We start from the raw sequence: 23,230 nt of genomic DNA on the forward strand, positions 1-23,230 counted from the left end.
CTGCCTCAAAAAAAAAAAAAAAAAAAAAAAAAAAAATCTAACAGTTATCCAGACATCTTTTAGCACATAGGCTTTTTTTTTTTTTTTTTTTTTTTTAACAGGCAGAGTGGACAGTGAGAGGGAGACAGAGAGAAAGGTCTTCCTTTTGCCGTTGGTTCACCCTCCAATGGCCGCTGCGGGCGGTGCGCTGTGGACGGCGCACCGCGCTGATCCAAAGCCAGGAGCCAGGTGCTTCTCCTGGTCTCCCATGGGGTGCAGGGCCCAAGGACTTGGGCCATCCTCCACTGCACTCCCGGGCCAGAGCAGAGAGCTGGCCTGGAAGAGGGGCAACCGGGACTAGAACCCAGAGTGCCGGCGCCGCAAGGCGGAGGATTAGCCTAGTGAGCCGCGGCGCCGGCCTAGCACATAGGCTTTTATACATATGCATATACCTTTGGAAATGGGATTTCTTAAAGTTTTAAATATGATATAAAGTTAATACATCTCTTTTTTTCCTGTCTGATTATTAAGAAATTTAGAGTCATTTTAAACACAAATGAAAATCTTCAAAGTTGGTTATCTGTGATGACCCAGCTTTGGGGATGGCTAGGGCTTTAAAGGTTAAATTGTAAAATTTTGTATGTCTAGTCAGATGCATCTGTACACATACTCTATAATACTAAATTTAACTCCTTTTGGTTATTAGGTTATTAGGGACTCAGTCCGTCTTGTTTCCCATCTTTCCAGCAACTTGGGACCACTCTTTTCGATAGAAATGAATGGTCCCTGCTGTCTGTGGTCTGTCATGAACATTTTGAATTCTTTGGTGCTTTCTCCCAGGGCTACGAGGAGGTTTCTCAGAAGTTCACCTCCATTCGGCGAGTCCGCGGAGATAATTACTGTGCACTGAGGGCCACACTGTTCCAGGCGATGAGCCAGCTGGCAGAGCTGCCCCGCTGGCTGCAGGACCCGGAGCTCATGCTGGTACGCTGCGCTGCAGGTTTGAGTCCACAGTGTTTCAACTCGTGTTTGTGAGAATACTCCCCCTTTCCTGTGCGTGTGGTCTGCAGTAAGAGGCAAGTGTGTGGGATTTTTCAATTTTGTACATGTAGAATGATGTCATATAGTAAAATGACCAGAAATAACTGGTATTTCTCCAAGAGAACAATGAAGGTTATTTGAACAATTCAGCTGATTATTAGATGTTGAGCTTTTGTAGAAAGCACTTAGGAACAGCTTGATTTTAGTTCTGATACTTGTAATAAGTGGGCTGTATGTTTTACTATTTGAAAATTGGCCAGAATTTTAGAATATACATTCCTTTGGTTTTAGCTGCAGTTCGCAAAATTAGTACTCTCTGGAGTAGTGTGAGGATTGGTTTAGTAGGCGACTGAACTGGAAGAGAGATGATTGATAGCATGTGGGAGAGAGTCTTCCTGAGGAGGCAAGTGTCAGGGGCTATGTCCTTGGCCTTGCCTTCTTTACTCTTTTATATACACCACGTGGGAAAGATAGACCAGAAAGTCATGTGTTGTTGTATTGACACAGTTATGTCCCATGGTAGGTTGGATGATAGAATGTCCTGAAGGATTTGGGTAGGCAGGAATGATTGGTTAGAACTGACAGTGTGACATCAGTTGGAAGAAAATCGAAAGGCCTGGGGTTGGTGTTGTGGAAAGGCAGATTAAGCTGCTACCCATGACCCAGGTGTCCCATGTGGGCACCAGTTCATGTCCTGGCTGCTCCACTTCTAATCCAGCTTCCTGCTAAGGCATCTGGGAAAGCAGTGCAAGATGGCCCAAGCCCTTGGGCCCCTGCACCCACCTAGGAGACCTGGATGAAGCTCCTGGCTTTGGTCTGGCCCAGCCCTGACTATTCATTGTGGCTATTTGGGGAGTGAACCAGCAGATGGAAACTATTGCTTTCTGTCTCTGTCTCTGTCTCTCTAATGCTGCCTTTCAAATCTTTTTTAAAAGGAGAAAAAAAATTTGAAGTCCTTTGCTCAAAACAAACTCAGAAGTGCTAGCTGTGGGAGAGCTAATAGTTTATGAAAAGAGAAGGAAGTCTGGGTTTTAATTGATTGCAGCAACTGTGAGCCCACCTGAAATTTTAGTGAAGCCCTGGTGCAGTTTAAAAGGAAAATTTTAAGAATCAGGCTGTGGCTGCCCACCTTTAGCTGGGCTGGTCAGCAGTACCCAGGAGCAGATGAGCATGTGCGTGATATTTTTGGGGGCAGTTGAAGGCACTGGGGTATTTGCCTAGAATAGAGAGACTTTGAGGGAAGTTGTTGCCTACTCAGCTAGTTAGAGGTCTGTTTGTGCACAAGGGATCACCTAACTCCAAAGGGCAAAACCAGGAGTCTCAGGTGGAGGTCTGTGATGTCCCGCAGGTATCTAGTTTATAAAAGCAGTATAAAATCAGCATCTATATAAACTGTCAACACAGTATTTGGGAATGAAATTTTCTTCTAAGTAAAGATATATATAATCGCAGGTGGAGTTTTCAGTATTAACATATTTCTTTGATATAGAGGCAAAAGAAATTGCTAGACTAGGTTGTTTTTCCTTTGTAAATGACATTAGAAATAAATAATATTTCAGAATTGTTACTTAGTTGGCAAATGCATGCCCGTGGATGGACACTGCTAGAAAAACTAACAATGATGGCACTGACAACCATAGCCTAGTTTATAGATGGTGACATAAATCCTCTTTAAGAATTTTAGGCTGTTTTGTTTTTGAGCCCTTAACTTTATGGGGCTAATTAGATTTCTGGACTTAATTAACACTGAATTTGACTTTTTCTTTACAAGAAACTGGTGCAAATAGTGCCTTAGAGAGTTAAGCATATAAAATACACCCTAAAGAAAGTAAAGCTCTGCATCCCTGTGTGATCACATCATTTGCCACATTAAAAATAGGTCAGGAACACAGTAGGCTGTGTTTGGTCTCTGAACAGTATTAGAAAGTGTTGCATGTGTGAGTGAGGGGCCTTTAAGGTGGTTTTCCTGACCTAATTTGAGGGATGTGAAAATAGTATTTAAATTCTCAAGTGTCTTTCTAATTTCTTCCTTTTTCTAAGTATATCAGCCGTCATGCTTTGCTCTGAGGAGCACAGAGTAGTTAGTTGGTCAAAGCGCTATGTATCTTCTGTTATTGAATGCCAGGAGGCCTGTGTCAAGGGGGAAAAACACTGTTCAGCCTGCGAGTTTAGTATTTACCTTTCCTATATACTGTGGGTCTGCTTCATACCAGCTGAAGAGTTAACTTCTCATCCCAGAAGCCTTGTCCTTGTTTTGATGTCCCAGGCCCCAGCAATTTACCATAGTGTGAACATTTGATTGACACAGTCTGTTATGTTATTTGGCTTCCATGTCTTGACAGGTGACAGACTGACCATCCACTTTGTAGTTGAGGAGCCAGTAGAGGACGGAAAGAGTCTACAAACTTAGTCTGATTATACTTAAGCAGACTGCCTTTTTAAAAAAAAAATTATTTTATTTTATTTTAAAGAGCTAGAAAGGGAAGGGGAGAGGGACTGAGGGGAAGGGAAAGGGGGGAGATTTTCCATTTGTTGGTTCACTCGCCAAATGACCACAACAGCCAGGACTGGTCAAAGCCAAAGCCAGGAGCCAGGAACTCCACCCTGGTCTCCCACATGGTTGGCAGGATCCCAGGTACTTGGATCAGCTTCCATTGCCTTCCCAGGTGCATTAGCAGGAAGCTGGATCAGAAGAGTAACTGGGACTCAACCTGGCACTCCAGTATGGAATGCAGGCATGGTAAATGGCAGCTACACCCACTGTACCACAACTCCATCACTTAACCAGACTGCTTTTTAACTTCCTTCCAGTTGTCCCTCAGAGTCTCTGTGGTAGCCTTTCCATTTCTCTCTTACTCAGAACCCTCCTCCGGCAATTATCTTGGAAAGTCGCCTCTGATAAGGGGTTCCTCCAGTGAGCAAGTGTGCAGTGCAAGAAGTTAGGGCTGGAACTTCTAGTTGAACCTGCTTCCATCTGCAGATGGAGAGTTGCTCTGTGGCATTTTGCCATCTTCTCTTTCTCCTAGAACATCATCTGGTTTGAGGATACTGAAGGGAAGCAGGAGGGCTAGACTGAGCAGCCTTCTCCTTAACCTAGGCTCCGTGGAAGAGACCCTGGACTTCCTGCCTGCTGGCTCAGCTTCTCTGGCCTTGCCCTGTTCTCTGCCTGTGAGTTGAGCTTTGTCTTTACTGTGGCTTCTGGCAGTCCAGCTGTCCCCTCGTCTTCTGTCATCCTGCTTGGGTTTCCTGTTTGTTGTTCCTGTTTCTGTACAGACTCTAGTTTCTGTGTTTGACTGTAGTTGGGTCATTTGACTCCAAACGCAACCTTTAGAAATGGCTTGGTGTGGCTATTTTCCTACTTCATTTTTTTTAGCTGTATTGAGGCAGAAAGAACTGACAGAGTCCTTCTACCCTTTGGTTTACTCCCCAGATACCCACGTGGCTAGGGTTGGGCTGGGCTGGGCTGGGCTGAACCTAGGAGCCAGGAACTCAATCCAGGTCTCCCATATGGATGGCAGGAACCCAACTTTGTGAGCCCTCACTGTTGCCTCCAGGATCTACATTAGCAGATTAGAGTGGAGCCTGAAATTGAAATCAGGTATTCCAGAGTGACATACGGACATCTTAATGGTGAGGCTAAGTGCCCACCCCAGCAGTACTCCAGTGCCTAAGAGGGGGTCTTTTGAAACAGAGGTCCACTGGTTTCTAAGTTTGCCAAACTTTGGGGTATCTCTGAATGTTTAGGACCTCTGACAGCGTGTGCTAGCATAAGAGGTGCTCTATCAAACTCTTTTTTTTATGAGTTGGGCATGACACATTTTTGTTGTTTTCTCAGTAGTGATGTCAGCTATTACAGGCAGTTGCTAGAGAAACAGTGTTTTTTAGTTCAGTCATGAAGGAAATGACACCTAATACTTACTGTATTAAATATTTCTAATCATTATTTCTTTCATAAATCTCCCTTTTTCTAACAGAAGTCCAATCTCTGTACTTAGTAGAAAAGAATGACTATATGTATGCATTTTATGTTATGCTTTGAAAGCATATAAAATAATGTTCATTTTGGGGGGAATAATTCTAACTTCACTATTTTCTACACTTGGTCTTAGCCAAAAGGCCGAGAAGTGATTCTAACTTCACTATTTTATAATAGTTCTTCTTATGCCTCATGTTTAGGAATTTCTCCCAGATTTCCTCATCTGCTGGAAGTATGCAGCCTCGAACTGGATAATTACTCTTGCAACAGTGTGACCCATATATGAACAGGACTAGGAAACTGACTTGTATTCTGTTTTCCTCTGTAGTCAGACCTTCGGGAGGCATCAAATAGTTCAGCTGAGGACTGTACTTGTGTTTTAGATGCTGTACAGTGCTACTTGACACTTGGCCTGTCTTCTGTTCCTCCTCCCCAAGCCCACTTCTGCATAACCAGTGTTTTTTGTTCCATTGTGGTTTTGTGCCCAGTTGTAATTCCAACTGGTTGCCACCCGGGGGCATGTTAGGTTCTGGTGATCAGTCTGAGAGACTGCAGTAAGAGTTTGACAGCAGAGCTGCCTGTGAGTTGAGCTGCTGCAGCTGCTCCGTGGAAGGTCATTTGTTGTAACCAGACGAGGCTCGGCCTCCCTCTTACTGATGTAGGTTGCCGCCTCTGTAGTAACAGGGAAGCATAATTTACATTCCTACTTTGGCTCTGTTTTTCTAGATATGAAACCACCTACATGTCATGTGATTGCTATAGATTGTGGAGGTGCAACCAGAATTACCATTGTGAAAGGGTCTTTTGAGCCTTAGCTTCCATACGGCTTCATCAGAAACTGTATTTATAACTGTTAGATTGCAGTTCCTCGTAGACTGTTGCAGAACTTAATTATTCTTTAATGACCCTTTGACTTGGAGGTGAATTTCATTTCTTAATTTTATAGTGGTGAAGTGACATGCCTATACCCAGCCTAATTACATGATTTTTCTCTGGACACACCCTGGACTGTTGGGAGAGTCTAATTTCCCATGCTGCCATTCATCAACTGTGTCTCAGCTTGCCTTTCAAACTCCAGATAATACTGATAACTAGAGGGACTCAAAATAACCAATCTTCCAGGGGTGTGGGGAAGGAAAGAAGCAACGTAGTAGTTCAGCTATCACTTCTTTTACGGGAGAAGTCGTTATAGCTTCCTTAGTTCTGTAGCTTATTCTCAGCTGCATTACAAAAATTTACTGTGTTTATTAGGCAACTAAACTGAATATAATATTTGAATACCAAACATTAGAGTATATGTTAATATTATTTGACAAAAAGATTATTTTCTACCTCTTTTTGGTAGACTGATGTTTTAACCTCACTTAGGATTGTCTTCCATGCCCAGAAGTGCACCAGGGAGGGGTTAGGAGGTGGCCAGTGAGCCCAGTAGCCTGCAGGTGGTTTGTGAGAAGTTGCAGTAGGTCCCCTGCCTTATCCTATTAAAGCTGTGTAGGACATCCTTGGCTGTGATTAGCTGTGGTTGGTGTTCTGTAGGATAGACTATGCTATTGTATTTAAACCAAAGGCCCTGTTTCACTCCAGCATCCCTCTGCAGAGTAGTGCCTTGTGGATCTAGGTTGATAGATTTAGATCCTCCACCCTAAACCCATATGCCCGATCTGCAGGGATTAATTCTAGGAATGGAATTAGGCTTTATCTGCTTCATGGTTTTTTACAGCTTGGATTGTGTGATGGATTTCTTAAAATGTTAACGGCTCTTTATCTGTGTTTTGATATTCTAGTTACCAGAAAAACTTATAAACAGATACAACTGGATCAAACAATGGAAACTTGGACTGAAATTTGATGGGAAGAGTGAAGACCTGGTTGACAGAATCAAGGAGTCTCTTACTCTACTGAGGAAGAAGGTGTGGAACATGGGGCTCCCTGTCTCTGAGCAGTGTGACGCTCTTGCCCCTGAAGGCCTTAGCATGCTGGTTCTGTCTTGACTCAGTACATTGTCAAATGCTCGTGGCTCATTTTTAGGCTTCATAATTTTAAGTGAACACAAACTATTCCAATGAGATCTTTGGTGAAATGGAGAAATCAGCATTATATATTGTTGGAGGAGATGCCATGAAATAATATATTGGCTAATGAAATGTTTAGTTTTCTTAAGTGTAGTTTTGTTCTAAGTCATAATTATAAGTTTCAGGGATAACATTTAGTCCATTTTTTAGAATTTACTTTTCTTTATTTTCATTTTATTTTAAAGGTAGAGAGAGAGACAGAGATCTTACATCTGCTGGTTTATGCCTCAAATGCGTACAGTAGCCAGGGTTGAGTCAGGCTGAAGCCACAAGCTCAGAACTCCATCTGGGTCTCCCTTGTGGATAGCAGGGACCCACGGTAATTCAGCCATCACCTGCTGGTCCCAGGGTGCACAATAGCAGAAAGCTGGATCAGAAGTATAGTAGCCAAGAATCAAACCGGGTACTCTGATATGGAATATGGGTATCCTAAGCAGTGCCTTAATCACTGTGCAGATGCCTACCTCAATCTATCTTTATACTGTAGTATTCTCAGTGATATTGGTTTATTAAATTCTTCCCATGTTTGAAAATTCTGTCCATGAGATTGGCTTAATTTCTTTTCTGATTTTCCGATGAATAGATTCAGTAACTTGTCTTTTGAAAACTGTTGTAAGGGTTTCTTTGGCACAGAATTGTAGAGAGAACTTGATCTGCTTATTTCCCCTTGAATTAGTGTTAAAATTTTACCTTTCTCTGGCTTTCCACTGTCTCCTTTGGATTGGATGTCCCAGTTGCACACTGATCTGCACTGACCCCTGGGTCACTGGCTCAGAGCAGCTCAGAACCTTCCTTATGAGGAACCCCAAGTTGAGGGCCTGTCAGTTGTTCTAGGCTTTGTCAGTGGAGAGGATGGCAGGTAAGGAGGGGTCAGACATGGACTTAAAGGTCCTTCTCAGCCCCTACTGCATCCAGGTAGGATCTGTTTACTTGAGAGCGGACCATGTTGCCCTGTTAGACTTCTGGCTCCATGAGAGACTGTCCTTTGCAGCCAGTATCTGGCACATAACAGGCATTTGGTGTCTGTTTTGTTGAGTGAATGAACTGAGGCCATGATATCCTGGCACCTAGATTTTGCTTAAAAAGTTAGGAAATGATTACTGGAAAGTACATTGTCAAAGTCCAGTAGTTTTTAAATCTATCTTCAATTGTAAAGAAATGGAAGAGAAACAAGGAAAGAGAAATTCTGTTCTCATTACCTGATGAGTAGAACACATGATTTTGGGGGGGTAGGGACTGGAGCATACCCAGTTTCTGAGCTGGTAAAGGGTTGAGGGAGAACGCTTCAGCTCAGCCCCAGGGCAGTTTCATTTTCGTCTTTTTTAAGGTCTTGTGAAATTGCTGTTATTGTATTAATTGTATTATTAGGCAAGTCTACTACAAATAGACCATCATGTTGGAGGAAAAATGGCTTAAGTGATGCCAGTTCATAATTACACTTAAATTATTAAGGACTTCTGTAAAAGTCATGATTAGAGGGAGACATAGGTAGAAATCTTCCATCTACTTATTCCCTCCCCAAATGGCTGCAGCACCCAGAGCTGAGCCAAACCAAAGCCAGGAGCTTCATCTCCCACATGGGTGCAGGGGCCCAAGCACTGGGCTGTTTTCTGCTACTTTCCCATGCATGTTAGTAGGGAGCTGGATTGGAATGGAGCAGCCAGGACTCGAACTGCACCTGTATGGGATGCCAGCACTACAGATGGTGGTTTAACCTGCTATACCACAGTGCTGGCCCCCAAGTTATTACTTTTTTTTTTTAACTTTTATGTAATGAATATAGATTTCCAAAGTACAGCTTATGGATTACACTGCCCCCCCCCCCAATGACTTCCCTCCCACCCGCAACCCTCCCCTTTCCCACTCTCTCTCTCCTTCCATTCTTATCAAGATTCATTTTCAATTTTCTTTATATACAGAAGATCAGTTTAGTATACATTAAGTAAAGATTTCAACAGTTTGCACCCACATAGAAACACAAAGTGAAATATACTGTTTGAGTACTCGTTATAGCATTAAATCTCAATGTACAGCACATTAAGGACAGAGATCCTACATGAGGAGTAAATGCACAGTGACTCCTGTTGTTGACTTTACAAATTGACACTCCTGTCTATGGCATCAGTAATCTCCCTATGCTCCAGTCATGAGTTTCCAAGGCTATGGAAGCCTTTTGAGTTCACTGACTCTTACCTTACTTAGACAAGGTCATAGTCAAAGAGGAAGTTCTCTCCTCCCTTCAGAGAAAGGTACCGCCTTCTTTGAAGACCTGTTCTTTCCACTGGGATCTTATTCACAGAGATCTTTCATTTAGGTCTTTTTTTTTTTTTTTCCCCCAGAGTGTCTTGGCTTTCCATGCCTGAATTACTCTCGTGGGCTTTTCAGCCAGATCCGAATGCCTTTAGGGCTGATTCTGAGGCCAGAGTGCTGTTTAGGACATCTGCCATTCTATGAGTCTGCTGTGTATCTCGCTTCCCATGTTGGGTCACTCTCCCCTTTATTTATTCTATCGGTTAGTATTAGCAGGCACTAGACTTGTTTATGTGCTCCCTTTGACTCTTAGTTCTTTCATTATGATCAATTGTGAACAGAAATTGATCACTTGGACTAGTGAGATGGCATTGGTACATGCCACCTTGATGGGATTGAATTGGAATCCCCTGGTATGTTTCTAACTCTACCATTTGGGGCAAGTCAGCTTGAGCATGTCCCAAATTGTACATCTCTTCCCTCTCTTATTCCCACTCTTATATTTAACAGGGATCACATTTCAGTTAAATGTCAACACTTAAGAATAACTGTGTATTAATTACAGAATTAACCCAATAGTATTAAGTAGAACAGACAAAAAAAAATACTAAGAGGGATAATGTATTAAATTGTTCATTAACAGTCAGGGCTATGCTGAACAAGTCACCATTTCTCATAGTGTCCATTTCACTTCAACAGGTTTCCTTTTTGGTGTTCAGTCAGTTGTCACCGATCAGGGAGAACATATGATATTTGTCCCTTTGGCACTGGCTTATTTCACTCAGCATGATGTGTTCTAGATTCCTCCATTTTGTTGCAAATGACCGGATTTCACTGTTTTTTACTGTGGCATAGTATTCTAAAGAGTACATATCCAATAATTTCTTTATCCAGCCTACCGTTGATGGGCATTTAGGTTGGTTCCAGGTCTTAGCTATTGTGAATTGAGCTGCAGTAAACATTAGGGTGCAGACCGCTTTTTTGTTTGCCAATTTAAATCCCTCTGGGTAAATTCCAAGGAGTGGGATGGCTAGGTTGAACGGTAGGGTTATCTTCAGGTTTCTGAGGAATCTCCAGACTGACTTCCATAGTGGCTTGACCAGTTTGCATTCCCACCAACAGTGGGTTAGTGTCCCTTGTTCCCCACATCCTCGCCAGCATCTGTTGTTGGTAGATTTCTGTATGTGAGCCATTCTAACCGGGGTGAGGTGAAACCTCATTGTGCTTTTGATTTGCATTTCCCTGATTGCTAGTGACCTTGAACATTTTTTCATGTGCCTGTTGGCCATTTGGATTTCCTCTTTTGAAAAATGTCTATTGAGGTCCTTGGCCCATCTCTTAAGTGGGTTGTTTGTTTTGTTTTTGTGGAGTTTCTTGATCTCTTTGTAGATTCTGGTTATTAACCCTTTATCTGTTGCATAGTTTGCAAATATTTTTTCCCATTCTGTCAGTTGTCTCTTCACTCTCCTGACTGTTTCTTTTGCAGTACAGAAACTTCTCAATTTGGTGCAATCCCAATAGTTGATTTTGGCTTTGACTGCCTGTGCCTCCCGGGTCTTTTCCAGAAACTCTTTGCCTGTGACAATATCTTGAAGGGTTTCTCCAATGCTCTCTAATAATGTGATGGTGTCAGGTCATAGATTTAGGTCTTTAATCCACGTTGAGTGGAGTTTTGTGTAAGGTGTAAGGTAGGGGTCTTGCTTCATGCTTCTGCACATGGAAATCCAGTTTTCCCAGCACCATTTATTGAATAGACTGTCCTTGCTCCAGGAATTGGTTTTAGATCCTTGATCAAATATGAGTTGGCTGTAGATGTTTGGGTTGATTTCTGGTGTTTCTATTCTGTCCCATTGGTCTATCCATCTGTTTCTGTACCAGTACCAAGCTGTTTTGATTACAACTGCCCTGTAGTATGTCCTGAAATCAGGTATTGTGATGCCTCCGGCTTTGTTTTTGTTGTACAAGATTGCTTTAGCTATTCGAGGTCTCCTGTGTCTCCATATGAATTTTGGCATCATTTTTTCTAGATCTGAGAAGAATATCTTTGGTATCCTGATTGGAATTGCATTGAATCTATAAATTGCTTTTGGGAGAATGGACATTTTGATGATGTTGATTCTTCCAATCCATGAGCATGGAAGATTTTTCCATTTTTTGGTATCCTCTTCTATTTCTTTCTTTAAGATTTTGTAATTCATCGTAGAGATCTTTAACATCCTTGGTTAAGTTTATTCCAAGGTATTTGATTGTTTTTGTAGCTATTGTGAATGGGATTCATCTTAGCAGTTCTTTCTCAGCCATGGCATTGCTTGTGTATACAAAGGCTGTTGATTTTTGTGCATTGATTTTATATCCTGCCACTTTGCCAAACTCCTCTATGAGTTCCAATAGTTTCTTAGTAGAGTTCTTTGGATCCTCTAAGTAAAGAATCATATAGTCTGCAAAGAGGGATAGTTTGACTTCTTCCTTCTCAATTTGTATTCCTTTAATTTCTTTTTCTTGTCTGATGGCTCTGGATAAAACTTCCAGAACTATGTTAAATAGCAGTGATGAGAGTGGGCATCCCTGTCTGGTGCCAGATTCAGTGGAAATGCTTCCAACTTTTCCCCATTCAATAGGATGCTGGCCGTGGGTTTTTCATAAATTGCTTTGATTGTATTGAGGAATGTTCATTCTATACCCAATTTGCTTAGAGTTTTCATCATGAAAGGATGTTGAATTTTATCGAATGCATTCTCCGCATCTATTGAGATAATCGTATGGTTTTTCTTCTGCAGTCTGTTAATGTGGTGAATCACATTGATTGATTTGCGAATGTTGAACCATCCCTGCATACCAGGGATAAATCCCACTTGGTCTGGGTGGATGATTTTTCTGATGTGTTGTTGTATTCTATTGGCGAGAATTTTATTGAGGATTTTTGCGTTTATGTTCATCAGGGATATTGGTCTGTAATTTTCTTTCAGTGCTGCATCTTTCTCTGGCTTAGGGATTAAGGTGATGCTGGCTTCATAGAAAGAATTTGGGAAGATTCCATCTTTTTCGATTGTTCTGAATAGTTTGAGAAGAAATGGAATTAGTTCTTCTTTAAATGTCTGGTAGAATTCAGCAGTGAATCCATCTGATCCTGGGCTTTTCTTTGTTGGGAGGGCCTTTATTACTGTTTCAACCGGTCATGTTTACTGGGGGTTCTATGAGCTTCCTGTACTAGGATGTCTCTGTCCTTCTCCAAACCCGGAAAGTTCTCTGCTAGTATCTCACTAAAAAGAGACCTTCTAATCCTTTCTCTCTCTCCATGCCTTCAGGAACTCTTAGAACTCGAATGTTGTTTTTTTAATAGTATCCTGTAGATTCCCAATGATATTTTTTAGATTTCTAATTTCCTCTTCTTTTCTTTGGTTTGACTGTATCCTTTCCTGTTCTCTGTCTTCTAAGTCTGTTATTCTCTCTTCTGTTTCACTGACTCTGTTTTTTAGACTTTCTATGTGTTTGTTATTTGATCTATTGAGCTCTTCATTTCATTTTGATTTCTCTTCACTATCACACTTTCCTGTTCTACTAGTTTCTGAGTTTCATTTAGATTCTTCCTTAAAATTTCATTTTCATGAGAGAGATTTTCAATCCTGTCCAATAAGGATTTCTGTAGTTCAAGGATTTGCTTTTGAAAACTTCTAAATGTTCTTATGATAAATTTTTTGAAATCTGTATCTTGCATTTCTTCTATCTCATCATCTTCATAATCTTGGCTTGGGGTGTTTTGTTTATTTCAAGGCATCATAGTGTCATCGTTGATCTTGTTTCCTCGATGTTTGTGTTTGTTGGTTGGCATTGTTAATTCTTCTTCCCTCACTGTGAGTTTTTTTTTTTTTTTTTTTTTTTAATGCTATGTCTGTGTTAAGTGGACTGTCTGCTGTTGGAGGAGCCTTGGAGGCTTGAGATGGGTGTGGCCTGAGAGCTCTGCTTGGTTCTTCTGGGTTACGGGTGTGCAGAGGTGACACCCTCAGGTTATATGTGGTAAATCTCTCTTTTTATTTATTTATTTATTTTATTTTTTTATTCAGGAGGAGGTAAGTAATACCGCACAGCTGAGCAGAATTGATGGTATTTAGCTTCCAATCTCTGGCTTCTACCTAAAGAGTCTGTGTGGGCTCAGTTTCTCCTGCGGACTCCCACTGGGTTTCCTAGGCTACTGAATTGTAGCGCCTCAGTTCCTTAGCTCTCCCCTTTTGTTATGTATATCTAGAGTTGGTCCTGCTCTTTGTCTCTTGCTCACCTTTGCAAGGTTGGCCGAGAGAGAAACTCGTCTGTACCAGTACCCCCCACCTTTTTTTTTTTTTCCTTCTTTCCTGTAGTCAGTCTGGTGAACTTTCCCGCTTCAAGCCCGTTTCCCTCTAGATTCTGTCCGCCGTTTCCCCGCCAATGTCTCGGGTTACTTCTGCTCACCTCCCCTTCCAGCACTGATGTGTGGACTCGGAGCCCTGGGTGTCCCTGCTCTCCCTGCTGGTCGTCTGTGTCACATCCAAGTTATTACTTTTTAAAAGATTTATTTATTTGAAAGGCAGAGTTAGACTCTTTCATCTACTGGTTTGTTCCTCAAATGGTCACAGCAGCTGAGGCTGGGTCAGGGTGAAGACAAGAGCTGAGAACTCCATTCAGGTCTCTCACAATGGCTGGCAGGGAGGGGCCTGAGCATTCAGGCCATCTTCTGTTGTTTTCTCGGGTACATTAGGAGGGAGCTGGGTCAGAAGTGGAGAAACTGGGACTTATGGGATGTTGGTATACTGGGCGGCAGCCTAACCTATGCAACAATGAGGGCCCCAAGATTATTTTTTGTGATATTCTGAGCCAGGATTAATAAGACTTATTTTGTGCCAGGCTCTCCTAAAAGTTCTTTAACTCACAACTACAAAGATGTTGCTGTAGTATTCCCCACAACTGTACAGTTGTGGAAACCAGGGCTGAGTGGTTGGTTAGATGCTCTGAGAAAACTGCCAGTTCTCAGTGGTGAGGTCTTGACTCTATCCCAATTGTCTGATTCTGTATTCATGCTCTTGACAGCCAGCTGTCTACTCGAAGATGAGATACGGCATATTCCAGCTTTTAGTTTACATATTGGAGAGAGAGTTCTGTATAATTCATGACCGTTAAAATTTACTCTTGAATTTAAATTCTGTAATGGTTTTTCAGAAGAGCACTGTGTTTGGTTATTCATAAGGATTGGTGTTTATGTTGGCATCTCTGATTCTCACTCACTCTAACTTAGAGCACGTATGTTTTATAGGGGTTTCCTGACCACTTATTGGGGTTTGCCTATGTTAGCTGGATGCCTCACGCACAACACACAATTGCTTTATTCTTAAATCAGGAGTCATAAAAGTTTCCTGAGAAGATTTAATCATTTGATGCTTATGTATATTTTTAAAAGGCTAGAGGGGGAGAATTGTGTAGACTTGATATTCAGGAGACCCCTCATCTGCCTTGCCTGTCTTCTGTTGTGAAGGCGTAGCTTTGTGTTTGTGGATGGAAACTGCTTCTGTAAACCTTTTGGAAGGTGGAGTCAGTGTAGGTGCACACCTCATGCCCCTGCCGGCTTTACATCTGCCTGTTAGCTTAATGATGAGCATCTCTATTTGTTGACTTAAGTCTTTCTCCAGGGAACTTAGGGAGTTGACGTTTCCATTCCTCAGTGCTTCTGCTTATTGCTCTGCAATTCTATGTCAAATTAGTTGGGGGGAAAAGCTGAATAAGGAGTTATGTGATCTGAAGAGTACCATTGTTTGAGCTGGAAACTTGGATGCTATGAGCATTGGTAAGTGACTCATGGTTGCCTACTTTCTTTTTAGACTTATTTATTTAATTGAAAGGCAGAGCAACAGAGATTTTCCATTCTCTGGTACACTCGCTACATGACTGCAATAGCCAGGTCAGGCCAGGCTGGAGCCAGGAGCTAGGAACTCCATCTAGGTCTCCCACATTGGTGACATGAGCCCAAGTACTTGGGCCATCTTCTGCTGTCTTCCCAGGCATGTCAGCAGGAAGCTGGATTGGAAGTGGAATATCTGGCACTTGAACTGGCACTCTGATAGGGGATGCTGGTATTGGAAGCAGCAGTTTATTTATTTATTTATTTTGTAAAGTTTTTATTTAATGAATGCATTTTTTCATAGGTACAACTTTAGGAATATAGTGGTTCTTTCCCCCATACCGACCCTCCTACCCCGATTTCCATCCCACCTCCCTCTCCCTCTCCCTCTCCCATCTCCTTCTTCATTATGGTTCATTTTTAGTTTGATTTTATATACAGAGGACCATCTCCATGTTAAGCACAGATTTCAACAGTTTGCACCCCCCTCCCCCCCACATAACATATAGAGCATAGTTTGAGAACAAGATTTGCAGTCGATTCTCATAGTACAAGTCATTAAGGACGGAGGTCCTACTTGGGGAGTAAGTGCACAGTGACTTCTGTTGTTCCTTTAACAATTAACACTCTTATTTATGATGTCAGTGATCACCCGAGGCTCTTGCCATGGGCTGCCAAGGCTATGGAAGCTTTTTGTGACCATAGATTCCGTCAGTATTTGGACATGGCCATAAACAATGTGGAAGTTCTCTCCTCCCTTCAGAGAAAAGTACCTCCTTCTTTGATGGCCCTTTCTTTCCACTGAGGTCTCACAGAGATTCTCTGTGTATGATAATTTTTGCCACAGAGTCTTGGCTTTGCATGCCTGAGATGCTCTCACAGGCCTTTCAGCCAGACCAGGAAGCCTTAAGGGTTGATTCTGAGGTCAGAGTGTTATTTACAGCGAATGTCATTCTAGGAGTCTGCTGTGAGGACTGGAAAGCAGCAGTTTAACCTGCTATGCTATAACACCAGCATGTGGTAGCCTATTTTTGAAAATAATTTTGTGCTCATAGTGTGGAGATACCAGAGATTTTCAGAGTAACCATTCTAACTATTGTGTAACTTTCTTATTGTAGTGGGCAGGCTTGGCTGAAATGAGAACTTCTGAAGCAAGGCAGAGAGCATGTGATGAACTGTTCACAAATGAGGAGGAGGAATACAGCTTCTATGAAGCTGTAAAATTTCTAATGCTAAACAGAGCCATTGAACTATATGATGACAAAGAGAAGGGAAAGGAGGTACCATTTTTCTCTGTGCTCTTGTTTGCCCGGGACACATCAAATGACCCTGGACAGCTGCTGAGGAACCACCTAAACCAGGTGGGACACACTGGTGGCCTTGAACAGGTGAGTTATGCCGTTGGGGGAAAAGTGCTTTAACCATCAATCATGATTTTGCTATTTTTATAGGCCAGGAATTCTGGAGCCACTTAGTTGAGTGGCTCTGGCTCAGGGTTTCATGACGTTGCAGTCATCAGAAGCTGTGACCGGGACTAGAAGATCTACTTTTAACATGGCTTTTGGCAGGAGGCTCCTGTGTCTCACCTCATGGGCCTCTCCACAGAGGTGCTGGCTTCTTCTCTCAGAGGAATTTGAGCAGAGAGCAAGGAGGAAGCCACAGTGCTTTTTATGGTCTAGTCTTTTCATGATGTAAGTGGCAGTCACGCTGCACATCACATTTTGTGACAGGTTATCCATTCCATTTTCAAGGGGAAGAGATTTGGGCTCCATCTTTTCAAGTAGGGAACATCAAAGAATTTTACACAAATTTTATAACCACCACTGTCATCTCAACCTGGGCTTGCTTTTGTAAGCTGTTGAATGGCATCAGTACCATTGGCTTTGGGAGGCTGCAAATAGGTAAAGCACTTGGAAGAGCCATTTCAAGGGGCTTATTTAATCATGGCAGTTGCACCCAGATTAAAGGTAGAAGTGGAGTCACCGTAGACAGTAGAGCCTATCTGCTCTTGAACCATCGACAGTTTGGAGTTTGATGCAGAGACCCAGTGCAGTACTGTCCCTTAAACCAACAGATCAGTCACCATTCGGTATATTCTCTTTGGTGTGTTTTTCCCTAAAAAGTTTTTAGTGCAGGAGCCCACGACTGAAGTGGCAGAGAGGTTGTCCAAAGTACTACCTTCTTACTTACATGACTGACTCTTGCCCTTGCCATTCCTAAAAAGGCATGGAATAGAGCACTCATTGGGTTGGGTTCTTCTGGATGTCATCTTGCAAGGACATGCCTGTTCCTTTGTTAGTCCTAGAGTGTAGCAAAGAGCAAAGGCTGATGATCACTGCTGCATCAGGCAGGATGGATGGTGTTTATTTTAGAAAGTTGTCTGTAATTCTAACGTGGATTACATACGTCTCCTGAACCACAGTGAATACCTTGTGTTGAAAAGCTTGGTGGAGCATGGTTCACATATTAGACTGAAGTTACTCCTTTTGGAGACCTTCTCAAGGCCTGCTGCAATGAGAAATCCATGTCTTAAAATAGCTGCCTGGGGGCTGGCATTGTGGTGTAGTGGGTAATTCTGCCACCTGTGATACCGGCATGTCAAGTGGCTGCTCCACTTTGATCCAGCTCCCTGCTAATGGCCTGGGGACAGCAGTAGAAGATGGCCCAAGTACTTGGACCCCTGCCACCCACATTGGGGACCCACATGATGGCTTAGCCTTGGCTGTTGCAGCCACTTGGGGAGTGAGCCAGCAGATGGAAGATCTTTCTCTGTGTCTATCCCTCTCTCTAACTCTGAAAATAAAATAGCAGCTTTTTTGAAATAAAACTTGCGTACCATGAAACTTACCCTTTTAAACTGTCCCATCCGTCTAATTTTAGACCATTGTAAGCCCTCAAAAGAGATCCCCTTACAATCACACCTTTCCCCAGCTCTGGCAGTCACTTATCTGTTTTCTTTCTCAAGATTTGCCTATTCTGGACATTTCATAGAAATGGAATCATTATCATGTGGACTTTTGTCACTTGCTTCTTGCATTTAATGTAATGTTTTTTACGATTGACCCAGATTTTGTCATGCCAGTACTTCATTCTTTTTTATTGATAAAATTCTGTTGTATGACTATATCATACTTGATTCATCTGTTCATCAGTTTGATGGGTATTTAGGTTGTTTCCCTATTTTAATTATGAATAACTCTGCTATGCACATTTGTGTACCATTGTTTAGTGTGGACATAATTTTCAGTTGTCTGGGCTATACCCAGGAGTGGAACTGCTGGGTCATGTGATTTTTTTTTTTTTTAAACATTTTGAGGATCTGTCAAAGTGTTTCACAGCAGTTACACTACCTTGCATTCTCACCAGCAGTGCATCCAAGTCCATTTCTCCACATCTTTGCCAGCACTGCTTACTGGCTTCAGTTTTATTTGAGGTGAAGTTCACATTAGCAAAAAAAGAAACCCTAACCATTTGAAAATGCATTTTGTGGTTTTTCTTTTTTTTTTTTTTTTTAAAGATTTGTTGATTTGAAAGGCAGAGAGAAAGAGGGAGAGACACAGATCTTCCATCTATTGTTTCACTCCCCAAATGGCTGCACCAAGTAGGGCTGGGCCAGGCCAAAACCAGGAGCTTCATCCATGTCTCCCAGGTGGGTGACAGAAGCCCAAAGCACTTGGGACATTTTCTGCTTTCCTAGGCATATGAGCAGGGTCAGCACTCATTTGAGATTATGGGATGCCAGCATTGCAGTTGACAAGTTAACCTGCTTCCCCACAATGTTGGGCCCCTCCCTTGTGGTTTTGATTTGCATTTCTCTAATGAACCTGTGTTGAGCATCTTTTCACATGCTTATTGGCACTTTTGCATATCTTCTCTGAAGAAATGTCTCTTCTAATCATTTGGCCAGTTTTTTTTTTAATTTATTTATTTGAAAGGCAGAATTACAGAGAGGTAGAGAGAGAGGTCTTTCATCAGGGGGTTTACCCCCTAGATGGCCACAACAGCTGGCCGGGGCCAGGAGCTTCTTCCAGGCCTCCCCTCTGGGTGCAGGGGCCCAAGGATCTGAGCCCTCTTCTACTGCTTTCCCAGGCCATAACAGCTGGATGGGATGCTGACATTGCAGACGGCAGCTTTACCCCTTACACCACAGTGCTGGCCCCCTTGGCCAGTTTTTAAACTGGTTATTTTTTGTTATTGAGTTGTAGGAGTTCTTTATATTTATACAGGGAAGGGTACTTCAAAAAATTCATGGAAAAATAGAATTAAAAGATGTGTTTCATGCAAAAATTTTTTTCATATCTATGCCAAGTTTTTTCCTAAGAAATGCTTTCCATGAACTTTTTTTTAAAAAATATTTTATTTATTTAAGAGGTAGAGTTACAGAGAGAGAGAAGAAGAAGAAGAAAAGGCAGAGAAAGAGGGAGAGAGGAGAGAGAGAGAGAAAAAAAGAGAGAGAGAAAGAGAGAAAGGTCTTCCATCTATTGGTTCACTCCCCGGATGGCTGCAACTGCTGGAGCTGAGCTGATTCTAAGTCGGCCAGGAACCTCCTCCAGTCTTCCCCTGTGGGTGCAGGGACCCAAGCACTTGGGCCATCTTCCAGTTCTGTTCCTGGCCATTAGCAGAGAGCTAGATCAGAAGAGGAGCAGCTGGGACTACAACTGGTGCCCATATGGGATGCTGGTGCCGCAGGCAGAGGATTAACCTCCTGTGCCACAGTGCTGGCCTCTTCCATGAACTTTTAAAAGACACCATGTACATGGATTTCAGCATTTGCACCAAAATAGACTGACTGTTTAATTTCTTTTCTCCACAAGCTTTTTAAATACCCTTGGATAAGTTTTTAAAATACCCTTGTGAGCCATAGCATCCATTCTTGATTATCTGCTTGCCTATTTATGTTGTTTTTGTTTGTTTGTTTGTTTGTTTGTTTGTTTTTTGTATAGCAAAGGTTGGGGCTTTCCCAAAGGGGAGAAAAAAAGGTTGGGGCTTTGCCATTGTTATGTGTTATGTGGGACAATGGGTGGAGCTCCATGCTAAGCTACATGTTCCCATATGGCTTCCCTCAGGATACTCATTTGCCCTTTTCTTCCCAGGTTGAAATGTTCCTCCTTGCCTATGCCGTGCACCACACCATCCAGGTGTACCGGCTCTCCAAGTATAACACTGAAGAGTTCATCACAGTCTACCCCACTGACCCACCCAAGGACTGGCCTGTGGTGACTCTCATCACTGAGGACGATCGACACTATAATGTCCCTGTCAGAGTGTGTGAGGAGACGAGTCTTTGAGAGATGCACCTGTACAACCTGGCGACATGGCAAAGGTGTCCACGCAGCTCCTCTGCTTGGCCTCAGGCCTGCAGGTCTCTGAGAACAGTCTATGGGAGCGCTGCACTAGACTGGAATGTTCTGAAGACTTTTGCTAATAAAGACTAACAAGTCTTTCCCTTCGTGTGGGATATAGTACGTTTTGGGGGGCAGGGAGGGTCTTCAGTATATATCTGCTGGAAGGTGCAAATGACAACTTCCCAAGGAGGCAAATTCTTTTGTATCAGAGGAGACTCATCTTGGAGAATAATATGTTTCTTATGTCTCAAATCAAAACTGTAATGGTGAACTGGCTTTTTAATTTTTTTAAGACAGTATTTTTTTTTTTTTTTTTTTTTTTTTGGTGGTAATGGGTCTCTATAGTGATCTTTGTGCAGTCAGCTTAAGTGGTACAGTTCTGGGTAGATCTGTTAATGGCACAGTCATAACATCCTCTCACTGTCTCAGGAAGAAGAGTGGCTTGGATTTACATATTAAGGCTATTTTAAACAGATTGTGAGAATTAAGAATTGGGTCCAAAAGTGAGTTATTTGAAGGCTAAAGAGAGTGGTGAGGGAACCAAGAACTTCTCGCTCCATGTCACTGTGACAGGTGTCCGATGTCCCCAGTGTACTTGAGTCTGTGTGGCAATGCCTTTCAGTGTGAATGCACGCTGCTTGCAGTAGTGCCAGGCTACTGGGGGCTGTTCACTGTTCTCCTATTCTGTAGACTCTGGTTTTATAGGCAGAACATTTTATTGCCACCTGTGGTTTTAGAGGAGAAACCAAGGCCAAATGGTTGTAGTCACTTATGTAAGTGCAGAGGTGGGGCCAACCTGGATGCCTACTTCACGTGTGTTTCAGAGTACATTTATTGTCAGTCCCACCTAACTCATCTGGCACAGCGGATGAGTGATAGTAACCCATCTTGAGGTTTTTTTCATGAGTAAGTTTCTGCAGAAACAGGTGGTAAACATGAGTGTGAAGGTGGGGCTGGGCTGCCCGTGCCCTTGACTTGACTTGGGAAGACTGGGAGACAGTGGGCCCTGCGCGACTTCGCCTGCTTGACACAGGTTTGGATGGAACCTAGGGGTGGAATGGGGGCAGCCCTGCTGAGCAGGGTCTGTCTTAGGTCCACATTGCCCATTAGAGGCCTGGAGTGTGGAGATTGTTCACAGGAACCAGTGGGATTGGTCTACACGTTCTGAATGGGTTTAACGTTTGTGAAGTAGTTTTTTTCTGAAATACTAAAGTTATTTTAAAATTAAAAATCTTTATTTGGTCTAAGTTAATGTATAAGCTATCTTATCTGTTTCAGTATGGACAAACCTTTGAAAATTCAAGTTTTGCTTATATTTGAAAATTAAGTCTTAGTTGAGAAAACTCAGGATGCACAAAATTGCTTTAGACTGTTACTTTTTATTTATCCCATTACCTCATTGATGATATTGACCCGATTTTGCCAGATGCTTATTGATAGAGTGCTGGAATCAAATCCTACTCTGAATGTGCATGAGAGAGGCTTTGTGTTTTCCACTGTGAAATGCAGCCGTGCCTCCCACAAGGAGGTGCCCAGAAGCCAAATTAAAGTGATAACGACTTTTTATTGGCTTTCATGTGTCATTTTAATGTTTGTAACTGCACAACAGGAAATGCTTAGCACTTGTTTTTGAGCACTTTAAAGTACCACTTGAAATGTTTGGATTATAGGCCCTAGGGATCTGTGTTCTTCAGGCAACTAGAATCTGTTGCTTCATATATGCTGCTGCATTTTATAAACATTCGTGACTCTCTGCATTTTGACAGTGTTCTAAGTGAATCTGAAGTGTTTTTTTTTTTAATTTTTTTCTTATTTCTGAGTATGATACTGTTAGAGTATGTGCAGAAATTGTGGTGGTTTTTTTTTTTTTTTTTTTTTTACAGGCAGAGTGGACAGTGAGAGAGAGAGAGAGAGAGAGAGAAAGGTCTTCCTTTGCCGTTGGTTCACCCTCCAATGGCCGCCGCGGCCGGCGCGCTGCGGCCGGCGCACCGCGCTGATCCGATGGCAGGAGCCAGGAGCCAGGTGCTTTTCCTGGTCTCCCATGGGGTGCAGGGCCCAAGCACCTGGGCCATCCTCCACTGCACTCCCTGGCCACAGCAGAGAGCTGGCCTGGAAGAGGGGCAACCGGGACAGAATCCGGCGCCCCAACCGGGACTAGAACCCGGTGTGCCGGTGCCGCTAGGCGGAGGATTAGCCTAGTGAGCCGCGGCGCCGGCCTGAAATTGTGGTTTTAAGCACCATATTGATAAGAGTTCACACGTGTACATCTATTTTATGATGCTTCCTGTGCCAGGACCTTGCCAGCCTGTGCTGTCAGAGGTGGTCCAAGCTTGGTAGGATCATAGCATCAGAAAAGTAAAGCTTTCAAATAGCACTTCAGGAAATAGAAGTGATTGGCCCACTTTAAAAAAAGGTATCCTATGCAATATACAATTTCAGTTGCCCAGAGTCTTGAGCAGGTGGTGTGACATCAGCTGAATTGAGTTTCCAATGGATTCAGGCAAATAATGTGCTTGGAGGAATCTCTCAAATGATAAGATTTTCTAGAACGGAATGGTGGAACATTTTTCTAGCCAGGGGCCATTTGGGTATTTATAAGATCGTTCACATACAAAATTATCAACTTAAAAATTAGTCTGCTATAGATTAATTGAATTTTGAGTCCTGCCTGTAGTTGCCTTGGCAGGGCCAGAGCAAATGATTC

The 23,230-nt window shown here is 42.6% G+C and overlaps 1 protein-coding gene across 8 annotated transcripts in view; it reads left to right on the top strand.

Moving 5' to 3' along the window:
- Positions 1 to 22,092, top strand: part of OTULIN (OTU deubiquitinase with linear linkage specificity) — a 40,247-nt gene extending 18,155 nt beyond the window's left edge. For 3 of the 8 annotated variants that reach the window (XM_051853560.3, XM_089312629.1, XM_051853562.3), the window contains 4 exons: positions 820 to 963; positions 6,781 to 6,906; positions 16,300 to 16,569; positions 20,275 to 22,092. In XM_051853560.3, the coding sequence (XP_051709520.1) occupies positions 820 to 963; positions 6,781 to 6,906; positions 16,300 to 16,569; positions 20,275 to 20,469 (735 nt within the window). In that variant the 3' untranslated portion in view covers positions 20,470 to 22,092. Of the gene's footprint in view, positions 1 to 819; positions 980 to 6,780; positions 6,907 to 16,299; positions 16,570 to 20,274 lie in introns of all 8 variants that reach the window. The other 5 variants (XM_051853561.3, XM_089312631.1, XR_016220097.1 and 2 more) reach the window with 4 other exon arrangements.
- Positions 22,093 to 23,230: the final 1,138 nt, after the last annotated feature.

Source organism: Oryctolagus cuniculus, chromosome 14 (assembly GCF_051225735.1).
Source record: "Oryctolagus cuniculus isolate XC-2025 breed Fujian yellow rabbit chromosome 14, ASM5122573v1, whole genome shotgun sequence".
NCBI lineage: Eukaryota > Metazoa > Chordata > Mammalia > Lagomorpha > Leporidae > Oryctolagus > Oryctolagus cuniculus.